This window comes from Cyclopterus lumpus, chromosome 22 (assembly GCF_009769545.1).
Source record: "Cyclopterus lumpus isolate fCycLum1 chromosome 22, fCycLum1.pri, whole genome shotgun sequence".
NCBI classification, from domain to species: domain Eukaryota; kingdom Metazoa; phylum Chordata; class Actinopteri; order Perciformes; family Cyclopteridae; genus Cyclopterus; species Cyclopterus lumpus.
In genome coordinates this window covers 11,707,367-11,719,589 of record NC_046987.1, presented here as the reverse complement: position 1 = coordinate 11,719,589, position 12,223 = coordinate 11,707,367, and the positions used below count along the sequence as shown (strand labels likewise).

Sequence of the window (12,223 nt, the reverse complement as noted above, 5' to 3'; positions counted from 1 at the left end):
GCAGCGTTGAGCCGACATGCGCCCCCTTCTCTCTCCCTTCGCACGCAGCAACATTAGCATTTCCCCCAAAATCTCTCCACCTCACCAAAACACTCCGAATGGGAAGAAGATATGGCATGAGGGAAGCGGCGGCTGAAGACCACTGTTCACCGTCTTCTACCGAGCACGAGCCCCGGCTGAACATGGACTTAAGGATACGCAGCGGCGCGCGTGGAGAGCAGAGACAACGGAGCACAAAGCGGATGGGAGAAAGCGTTCGTGTCCTCGCTTAGCGTGTCTGCAACGCCGCTCATCCTGCGCCTGTATTGTCGCTAAAGACGCGCACAAGGGACACAAAGTGCAAAGCGGGCGGGCTCGTTCAAGCCTCACAGGCTGTCTTTACAGAACAATAAGCGGACCGGCGGCTCTTGTAGTCGGCCTCGTCAGTGTCATCATCTCCGGTTGAATAAAAGACGAGAGAATGAGGTAAGCGGCGGCCAGCACCACGCGCTCTGTTTGACGCGTCATGACAGATGCGCACCGACACCAAATCTGCGGGCCCTCCGGATGCATTTATACATTTATATTGCGAAAATATTCAACGGCCGGTAATGTGGTGGAGAACCGCAGCGTCGTAAACATTGTGCGGTCTTATTCTGTCCTCGTAGGGACAGTATTATGAGCATCCAGGGGCCCACCCACCGGGCCTCCGCTCCCAAACAGGGGTCCGCTACCATTCGCTGTGCACTCCCGATACACACAGCGGTTAATGTTTATCAATTGGGCTGCTCCCCCTCTATTAGCCCTCTGCTTTCACCGGCCAGTGACTGCAGGATTTGATTCAGGCTACCGTTGTCATGGAAACGACAGCATCGTGTGTTTCACCTGGTTGAAATAAAACGCTGAATATGACCGATGGCCAGCGGGCTTGGCTGTAGGAGGTTGGAAATAGGATAAGTGAGGGTGCATATATCCATCGCTGGAGGAGGAGGAGGGTGTTTATTCTGGTGGTTGCCAGGCAGGTTATCAGACCCTCCACTCCCCCTCCTCACAGACACCTACATAAGCCTATACTCTATGACGGATCCACATACCCAGCCTATGGGAAATGTATCTGCTGTGTAAATCCTCATTGTATTCACTGCCAATGTTATTTTGAGCCTTTCCCTGCTTATGTTGGTATGCAGAATGCGCTGAGGGCAAAAATCTTCTCCGGCAGCAGAGTCTTTCTATTTATGCACAGTTCGTTTATATTTCCCCCTGCTGCCTTTAGTTTGACTCCTCGGTGTCTCCGTAGCTGCAGCCTGCACCATTCTGTTTTATGGCTTCAGATTTATTCTGACGGCTCTCCTCAGACACACAGTGCACTCTCTTTCTTTTTTGCTGTAGTGAGTGTGAGTGAGTGTCTGGGTCTGTAGAAGTGGTGCTACTTGCTTTAAAGAGGAAAAGGAGTAAGGGAATAACGGTTAAAAGAGAAAGCCATGGGTGCTCTCACATCTGGATATCTGTGTGAAGTATTCCTGATCCTAAACAACTTGCCCTTTCCCATAACAACTCAAAGCCAGTAGCTAAACCAGTCCAGTTGGATGAAGACGCTGTTTCCTCTTTTCTGTAAAGCTGTGCTGCTTGCGTCCCATCCTGTGCGTTTGTTGTTGCCAGAGGCAGATCTGCTCTTTGATTCAAGCCCAAAAGGGAAGTCTTACATCTCCACAAAGCAACAACAAGGTGACCTGGCTCTTCTTTTTGCAGAGGAAAGAAGATATAATTCAATGAGATCATTTGTTCAGCGTCACTGCTTCCATTGCTGCATTTATATAAGAGTTATGAATGTGTATGTGCATGCGTGAGAGTGTAGCGTAGTTATTTTTAGTCCAGTGACCGTAGTGGTTTTATTATGCGATGCTTCCTCACTGTTCTCCTTGTCAGTGTGTTTGTGTGCGTGTGTGCGTGCGTGTGTGTGTGTGTGTGTGTGTGGTTGAGTGGGTTGTGAGAGAAACAGGGAAGAGGGCAAAGAGTGAAGGCGTGGGTCCTGTACTATTAATGCAGGATGATTTCTGAAGCTGCTTGTTGTGGTGATTCATCCCAGGAAAGGTAGGATGAGCGAGTGCAGCGACTGGAAGGGAAAACGCTGAGTTAAGCATCTTACTGCAGGCGGCTGCCGCCCCCCGAGCTGATCAGAGAGCAGCTCCACGTGAGCCAGCGTCACCACGTTTTTCATGGAAACAGCCTTTCAGGGAGAGCAGGTAGGGGCAGGGTGAATGAAAAAGACGTCTGAAGGAAATAAATCAGAATTACATTGGGACCTGTTCACAAATCTTTGTACTGATATGACGCCGGAATTTCAGAATGAAACATGTCTTTCTGTAAGAATCTGCACAAATCTGGCTTCTTAACCAAAGAAGCCAAAGTATAAACACAACTTTGCCTGAATTAAATAGTCTAAAACTGGCCAAACGAAAAGGTCTAGTGTGAAGGATTTGGCAGCAAACGGTGAAACTGAAACTCCTCCTGTGTGCCGAGCGCAGGAGAACTTTAGTGGCCAAACACAAGTGTTTGATTTGTCCCTTCTGAGCTACTGTAGAAACATGGCGGACAGTTTTGTGAATATAAACCGCGTGTAGCTATAAACGGATTCTAAGGCAACAAAAACAATTCTTATTTTCAGGTTTATTTTAGATATTTTATTCTGTTTCTGCCAATGGATCCACTGCAATGCTTTAACCTTTAACCTGACACTTTTAAACAATATGTAAACCATTTCTGTGGTGTATAATCACCCGAAACTATGAATCCGTCGTGTTGCACCGCTATTTTTCCATAGTAGCCCAGATCAGACAAACCAAAAAGCCGTTTGCGCGTTTCGGTTACCTAAAGGCCACTGTAGGTCTCCGACACGCTTGTGTAACTGCAGTAATGTCAGTCACAGAGTGCAAACCCGTGGTACTGCAAGTGTTATTACGGTATGGATCTGCAACCACACCGCTAGATGCCACTAAACCACAAAAAAAGTATTTTGTCAAGAAGTGTTTAACCTGTTTTGCTGATCTCCTGTAGGTGTCAGCAGGAACTGATAAGTGTAGTTTATTACATTGTTATTTACAAAAGTGTAGAGGTCACAGAGAGAATACAGATTTTATATTTGCATATGTTTCTAGCTCAGTGGGTCCCAAGGGGTTACAAAACGATTTTGAGGGGTTGCAAGAAGATTCAGGGTAGGACAATGAAAAACATCCAAGGCAGTATTATATGTTTGTTTAAAAAAAATCAAAAGTAAAAAGTAAATACAGATCTCTCTCACTCACTCTTTTCATTGTCAGCTCTGCAATTACCATGTGTACACCACACACAATTAAACTCATGCATCCTATTTTAATGGTCCTTTGCTACATATCCCATACATTATACAAAGCTTTGTGTTTGATGATGTGCATCTGCATCAGGCATCCTTTGGCTTGATGGAGGTCAAACAAGCTGTATCAGATGACCCCACAACACTTTAGCTCAGTTCAGTTCATCCCCGTTCTAACATTGTATTGGATGTTCTTCTGGTTCTGATTCAGCTTACTAGTTGTACTTCCCCCGTACACAATTTACAATTTGGCTCCACATTCTGGATGCATGTTCCTCCATGTAGCCTATACAAGCTCTGTTTTGGAAAAAAGAAGATTGTGTTGTATTTCACTGACCTTCCAGGGTCTGTTGCATGTTTCTTACCATTGTCTAAACCCCATTAAGCCCCCCTAATCTTTTAGTGTACTACATTGCTCTTTGTTTGTTTCCCACACCTCGTCTCGCTGAGGCAAAGAGGCTTAATCTAAGTTTGCTTCAGCCAGATGGACCACCGGGTTGAGGATAAATTCTGATAAAGCTACAAGAAAACCGCAACTGTTACACAAGATGAATTAAAGCCTTTGTTGCTTGAATATAAAACTAATCATTACATCTACTTCTACAGTGCACTTTAAGGTGGAAAGTTACCCTTTATGACAGATATTGAATGAATGAATGAAGTAGTGTATTACTGTTTCCCTACTCCATAGTTAATTGGGGATTAGAGGTTAGCTCACATGCACCTTTTAAAATTCCCTTCAGATTCTATTTAAAGCAGAATTTTACATGCTATAGAAAGGCGAACTGTGAAAGCACTTTTGTTTCCTATATAGGCTAACATGTAATTTTCATCCAGTGGAAAAGATTCCTTGGAGGTTGAAAGACAGCACTCCACAATCCTCGGAGCGGAGAGAGGTGACTGGTCTGCTCTGGTCACATGTTCGTCTCTCTCTCTCTTACATTCCCTTACTCTGTTGCAACACTCCTCATCTCTCTCGCTCACTCCTTCCCTCCCACTCCCTCCGTGTCTCATGTCTGCTCTGTTGGCGTAGAGGAGTTTTATGGAGCGTTTTCCGAGGATGTGAAGAAGGAGAACGCTTGGGTTGGCTTCAGCATGTTAACCGCTCACTCCGCTCAGGCTGACACTTCCTCCTCTCCTCCATAATCTCCCCATTTATTCTTCCTTTCATCCTTTTGCCTGAAGACTGGACTGTCTTCTTCAGCAACATGTATTCCCTGGACGATTTTGGGTAAGCCGATGTGACTCCTCTTCATCGCCTCTTTCGCTGTATCTTTTTAGTTTTTCTGTGCTTTTGGGGTAGTGTGATTAAAGGAAAACACGGCTTTGGGCTGTGTTGTAACGATGTTGCTTCTTCTCTCTCTAGTGCTTCCATTTAAAGCCTGGCTCATCTTTCAGACCAGAGGCTCAGTTAGCTTTTTCCAACCGCATTTGTAGGATTCTTTGCAGGAAAAGCTGTATTCCTTTCTGTATCATTCTGAACATCAATGCAGGTCTACTTGCTGTTTTATATAACAATTCAACAAACTTAAGTTGGAGAGAAAGCGAGGAAAATGGGAGAGGAAAAACTCCACTCGTCTCCTTCTTCACCCCCCCTCCTCTGTCTGTGTTTTCTCTGGAGCCAGCTGTTTGCAGAGACCCCTGATTGGTTACCCTTTAGCAATCTTTCATTGGTTCAGTCTTTTCCTGGGAAGAAGGAAGGAGCTTCCCTCTGTCTGTCAGTGTGTCCGCTCAGCTGCTCTCTGTGGTTCACAGGATTGGTCCCATTTGACTCGCTGCATGTGTGAGAAAGAAACACAGGAAGAATGGGATAGAGCGCGGCGCTAATCTCTGAATGGCTACTTGAGTGGGACTATCAGAAACCAGATGATACGAGGAGATAGAGGAGTGCATGTATAATATGGCCTTGGCAGATTACAGTGGGATGTGGTGATTTGTTGGAGCTCAAATACAGAGTTGGAGCCGAGTGGGTCAGAGGAGATAACATCAGAGATTTACGCTTGACCGCTTGCACTCTAGTAATCTACTGTAAAGTACAGTACAGAGAGGGAAACCCTCTCCCACAGTATGTTCATCATTCATGAGGCACTGCTCATACTGACACGTTTTTATTACGAAGCAGGACCGTAAAGTTGCCACTAGCAGGTTTCTGAAAACCCACTCTGCTCAACTCTTCATCGAAACCAGCCCATCACATGACTTCTTCCCATTCATCTGTCAGTTGTTGCCGCTCTGGTCCTTCTCATCCTCCAGGCATTTCAGTTGACAAATACAGCAAAACACATCAGTAAATCTGCAGGAGAGTCTACACTGACTCGGAAATCCCAGAAATAGATCAAATATGGAAAAGTATTGTATTCCTTCTGTAATTTCGTACCACTGGTGTATCCGTCTGTGCATCCTACCGAGCTGCGTTTCCCTTTAAGGATCAGGATTAGTGACGGGACTGGAGAGCGCTTGAGGAAGGTGGAGGGAGAAGCAGTGGTGGGGGAGGGGTGTGCGAAGAAGTGGGGGTTGCTATCCATATTGTACTGTATGTTCATGACAATTAGCCTGAGGGCCCATTGGCATCAGCAGAGATATGTCATGAATAAGTGATGTCGTTAAAGGGGTCAACATGCTGATTTCCCTCTGGGAGGCTTTACTGCTGCTGGCTGTGGATATGATACCGCAAAATGATCTCCTTCTACTACGACAATGATTCCTAATCAACCATTTGTCAAAGAATCCGTAAGTCTCATTCAATGTATTGATACTCTATATTGATATGGGGACGAGATGCATTGACTGTACTGGGTCACTGTAATGAACAATACATGCCTCTTCCTGCTGAACCATCATATCCACATTACTTATCATTTTTTTTTATCAACCCCTTTCATTTTTGGTTAAATATTTTAGGAACGCAATCGTGAACAGACCTTTCTTCGGGACTTTTCTGTTCTCGGAGACAAATAATTTGACCGGATGAAAGTGTGCAGGCTCTTCTTTCACTCTTTCATAGTAATTTTATAGTAACGTAATATGCACCCACAACGTATTGTCAACAGCATCAATATTGAGGATTTGAGGTGATGTAATCACACTAGGAACGGCAAACCCAGTCAGCTCCCCTTAACATGGAAGACACAACATAATCGAAGGGCAATATTAAGAATATATTTAGGCTATATGTGTTTATTCCCTAACACGAGGAAATACATGTTGGGGTACATCTCGTTGTCTTAAAACACGTGTGTTACTATAAAGCTTTCTTGTTTTTCGCAATAATTTTTTTGGGGGGACTTTTTTTCTCTAAAGACTTGAATTTGATCACTGACCTACATTTCTGGCATACAGTGCCGTTGCAGTCATATGTATGTTTATTTATCAGCTTCCATTGGGATTGGGGGTGCATTTCTCAATGCACCTCAATGGGTATTTCCCAGGAACTATCTGGGAACACAAAAAAAGGTCTTTAGAGAGTAAAAGTTACGTCTTTAGAGACGCTATCTGGACAAAGTTTTTTGAATTTTAATTTCTTCTGGCTTTGTCTTAAATTTTGTTGTTCGGACCCACGTGTATATTCATTATATATCTACACGTGAACAAATTCTACCTCTAAACTGAAAAACTGCTTCATAACTGAATGAGTTTGAAGTATACAACTTATAATGTAGTAGATAGGTTGTTTATATGTTTCTCAACCACACAATGGTCATGGAGAAACATCCACATATTCACGTGTTTGATGCTCAGTGTAATCACTTGCCTGTCATAATTTTTTAAACGTTAGTGAGCAGGCAGTGTCCACTCTTCAGGGCGCGACAGACTCCCCTGTCACAAATCGGACTTGTAGACATTTGCCCGGCCTGCCACAGAAATGTCCTGCAGTCCAGCAGCAATGCCGCTTGTCACAGGCTTTACTGTGAGCCCCGAGAAAACTAAATCCCTGATCGCTGACTCTCCTGACCAATCACGTTGACTGTGACCCTCATCCAACCAATCACAAGTGGCATCTTGTGCTGCAGCGTGCCCTGTCACGCCCCATGGCGGTTTGTGTTTGCTGTCACCGCAGCATATGAGGGCAGCTGTTGGAGTGGAGGCCAGTGAACCAGAGAGGTCAAAGTTCAAAGAGTAATGTTCTTTCATCCTCACACTGGAGTACTGTCAGTCCTGGGACCATGTGTGTGTGTGTGTGTGTGCGCTCGTTGCTTTAATGGGTTTATTTATTGCATATTTTGATCATATTCATTGTATCTGATCATGTGTGGAGCATTACCCGAGGAAGAAACATCACTACTAGTTTTACACTGGTTCCAGTGTTCCATGTGCTGTTCTGATAACAGCCCAACAGAAACTGAGTTTTAAGCTAATTTCAATATCAGTCTAAAAATCTGCAGCCACACCAGCTGCTCTGTTAGACTGTACTAAGAAGCACTGGTGCTTTGAGCTAAATGATAACATTTAGATAAAGTCAAGGGTTTTACCAAACTTCAGCGCAATTTATCCAATAGTTGTAGACACATTGAAGCCACACATTTTAACCTCATGGTGGCGCTGGAGGAAAAGTCAGGGCACATCAATACATGATTGCATCCATCCAATAGATATTTCACTCCGGAACAAAGTGGTGGACGGACCGACTGACCTGAAGAGCCTCAGCGCTCAAAACAAACTGCAGTGTTCACTTCTATTTTTAATTAATCTGGTCCGCGGTCGGGACAAAGTCCCTCCAGCCAACGATAAATCTCATGACTTCCAAAATCTTTCTCTTGTGCATCAAATTCTGATTGAGCGTCAGAGTAAGTCAATTACTTAGTGGATGTTAACGAACACCTCTTCCAATTAATGTGTGTTGTATAAATTCACCCACTGCATGAGTCCTCTGAGCTAAAGGGCATCCCAACCAATCGATAGGAGCTGGCCACAGTATGGCCCGCCGGTTGCTCATACAGGCTGTGCTTAATACTAGGTGGCTAGGGCAACAGCAGGCTCTAGTCGCCCCACTCACCCCCACCCCCCAACACACACACACAAACACACACACACACACACTAAACATTAGTGTGTGTGTATGGAGGGGGGTAAAAGCTGGTTGAGACGGATATGAGGTAATCTCCCTTGGGTTAACAGTATGACAATAGCACAGAGGTTCAATCTCACACATACACACACACACACACACACACTCATCTGTCAGACAACAGGCTGGTCAGTGACTTCATCTCTGCCAGTCTGCCCCTCAGTCATCTCTTTGTTGCTGGATGGATCATCATAGCAAATGCAGCAGTACAAGAATTCAGATCTGAGGGATGTTTTTCATCTCGGTTTTTAAAGTGGATGTTTTTGTTTTATTTGCGCAGCCGTCGCTCCTGTTTGTAATTTATGTGTCAGGCTCTCGGCGGAGTAATGAGTTCTAGTTTTTTCCGGTGACGGAGCGACACAAGAGGGAGTTCTTGTCAGAAATAAGCCGCAGATTTTGTTGTTTTCCGGTTTACCAAAATGGACTTACATCGGCTCCAAGTGCTTCGTTACTGCCTCCCTCAGAGTGTCAGTGACTCAGGGTTGTTTTACAGCCACATCGCCGCCAGGTTTGTGCCGACACTTGTGTCTGTGGTCGTTTCTACTTCCAGTATATGTCAAGGATGAGTGATGGAATTTAAATCAAAGGCAGCAAGTAAACAAAAATAACAGAGATGGAAACATTTTGTGGGGAATGAATTGGAGAGAGTTGTGATTCAGAATACAAACACTTGTCTGACATTTTGGTTTGATCGTTGTGTGCAAAGAAAGGGTTGTGATATTCCAGCAACACAGATGGGCAAATCTTTCCCGGTTGTTTAATCAGAGCCAAAATACTAATCTCTAATCTTAATCTGTCCTCAACAAACTGTTATTTAGGGAATTTAGGTTATTTTGGATTAGTAATTGTGTGCATAGATACATTTTATTTCAGACAAAACGGCAACAAAAAAAACATCTCCTTGTTGGTGTGTATAAGAGTTAAGTGTCAGAAGTGATGACTGATCAGTTTTGATGATCCTCTTATTCTTTCTTTTCTCCAGCCCAATTGCATCTTTCCACTCAAAGAGATGCTGCCAAGAGAGTGTGTCAACACCGAGCAGCTTCTTTATTCTAAACACTCGGCAGCTTCACATAGAGCATCTCTGAATATCAGTGCTCTCAGCGCCCTGTACATGTTTAATTCACACAAGTATTGAAGACAGCATGGCTTCTGGCTAAAATGGCAGTCTTTCGGGCCAGTGCCCTTCTCTTTTTGTCTCTGTTTTCTGCTGGCAGGATTGAAGAGAGAAGAGGGAGGTTTGGTCCCAAAAGATAAGTGTAGGATCAAACAGCTCTGTTGGCTGTCTTGTTATCTAGGGGGAGAGGATGGGGGGTTTAAAAATAAAGGACAATGAGGTTTTATGTGTACAGTATGTGCAGCTGCTGCTTGAAACTAATCTGAAGTTGCGGCACACCAAAACCTGCCTTTAGCCTGCTTCACTGATCCGATACTCAGATACAATAACAAACAAACAAAATCACACTTTAGTACTAAACATTTTATTTGTTGTAGATTTTCAGGAAAAAAAAAACATTGATTTTAGAGGAATGCACAATCTGGACCTTTTTCAGCCCAAACTGCGAGCCGATAATAACTTAAATAACTTGCACATCTGAGGGTAAGAAAGGCTCTGAACCTAACCAAATCTAACTTCTATCACTGCTGTAAGTGCAACAAACACAAAGAACCGTTTGAATCTTAAAATGTTCATTAATCATTTTCTAGTCAAACAAAAAACAAATTGCAAACATATGTTCTTATTCTGAAATCTCCACACCGGCGACCACATGTTTGGCTCTCAAGTCGGTGTGCTACGCTTGTTCTTCTACTTCTTGTCTGTGTTTATTGGCAGATCGCAAACTAATTTTAAAGGTGCATCCTGCCACTCACTGTATTTGAGTCATTTGAGTGTAGAGCCAAGTCAATTAATGTATATTATCAGCTGTTAATTCATTTAGAATAACTGTATTATTGGAATGATACGTAATAATGTGAATTTACTATTATCAGCTCCACACATTTTTCACTAGTACAAAATAGGGAGATACACCTAAAACGTTTTCCGATTTTTCAAATATGTAATTCACTGGATTAGACAAAAACATTAGACATTCCTTTCCTGTTATTTTATCCATACGCCACTTTTTAATTGATGTTTCAGAAGAAAACAGCTGCACACTCCATGATACAGGTTGTTATCTGTGTCCCCTAATCCACAGTGGCAGGAACAGAAATACAATATAGATTAACAGAATGACACTATTGAGTAAATGTACTCTACATATGGTCTACAAATATTCTGTGTAAGGACTGGTTGACTACTCTTTCATATTTTGTTCAGTACGCCTGTAATCAGCCTGTATGTTCGTACATGTTGTACCACATTTCAATCACACAGTCAAGAAAATGCAAAATATAGGACACACATCCTCCTGTGTTAGTGTGAATTATATGGAGCATCACTGCAAACTGATACATCATCAGTTGAGCTTTTTGCACACAACTGGGACATTTAGCTAAGAACATAAGCACATTAATGCGGTTTGCATTAATGCCATTACTCTCTTGCTATCTGTCTCTCTTTGTCTCTCTCTCTCTCTCTTTTCTCTTTCTTTGTCTCTCTTCTTGTTTTTCTTTGCCTCTATCTTTGTCTCTCTGTCTCTCTTTCTCTTCATCTCTCTCTTTGTCTGTGTCTGTCTCTTTCTTTGTCTCTATCTCTCTCTTTGTCTTTCTCTTTGTCTTTATCTGTCTCTTTCTTTGTCTTTCGCTTTGTATTTCTCTCTCTTTTTCTCTCTCTTTTTCTGTCCCTTTTGTCTCTCTCTTTTTGTCGTTCTCTGTATCTTTCTTTGTCTCTCTCTCTTTCTTATTCTCTCTCTCTTTGTCTCTCTCTTGCTCTCTATATTTGTCTCTCTTCCGCTCTCCCCCATTTGGGGCTTAATTGTAGCTCTTTCTGCAATATTACATAGTAGTAGAGTCAGGGGTTAGATACACCATGGCTTAAGTACAGTTATACAATCTGGACATGATGCATCAAGGCTGTTGCAGCTTGGATGATGTTGCATAGATTATGAGAATCTGAACTGCTGTATATAATAGTTAGTGGAAATGCAATGCATTAGTGGAGGAGATGGAGATATTTGTAGCTTAAGCTTCATTTTAAAGTATTGAATCCTCGCTATTGTGCTCTTAATGATGATTACTATGAAAGGACATTGCTTCAATGTTCAGTATTAATACCAACACATATCCATACTTACAGTAGAAATACAATGTATAATTTGGCTTTGTATGAAAGAAAAATAGGTCGTTGTTACAGTCTTCAGAGTTTAGTCAAGTTTGATGTTGTTAGCAGCTGAAAACTTGTAAGTAGTGATTTAATGCAACTTCACTATAGTTGTTGCATTGTCTTGAAAAATGTAGTATAAATAATGTACCTATTTTTGTTGCTTATTTGCTTTCTTATTGAGAAGTTAAATGAGAATTGCTACCACTCTCGTGTCTGTACAGTAAATATGCAGCAGCAGCCAGTTAGCTTAGCTTAGCATCAAGACTAGGCAACATTCTCACAATGACAATGGTAACATGCTGATGATTAGTAGGTATGATGATTACCACGTCTTTAGCGCGTAAGCTTGCTATTATATTATATTCAGCAAAGTACAGCTGGGGCTGAGACAATTCATCCTCAGGGGGGTATTAGTGTTTGTACCAAATCTTCATGGCTATAGTTCATTTCAGTCTGGATCAAAGTGTTGGATTGACAAAAATAACAAAAGACAATATAACTGAAGAACGTAATGGCATGGGTAGCAGGACTTTAATAATAACCCTATATGACTGCAAGTGTC

The 12,223-nt window shown here is 42.7% G+C and overlaps 1 protein-coding gene across 3 annotated transcripts in view; it reads left to right on the top strand.

The window, feature by feature from the left end:
* Window positions 1-2: 2 nt before the first annotated feature.
* evla (Enah/Vasp-like a) overlaps window positions 3-12,223 on the top strand; it is a 33,580-nt gene continuing 21,359 nt past the window's right edge. Inside the window, exon 1 of one of the 3 annotated variants that reach the window (XM_034525424.1) lies at window positions 3-465. In XM_034525424.1, coding sequence (XP_034381315.1) covers window positions 461-465 — 5 coding nt within the window. In that variant the 5' untranslated portion in view covers window positions 3-460. Of the gene's footprint in view, window positions 466-4,333; window positions 4,560-8,812; window positions 8,902-12,223 lie in introns of those variants that run through there. The other 2 variants (XM_034525423.1, XM_034525422.1) reach the window with 2 other exon arrangements.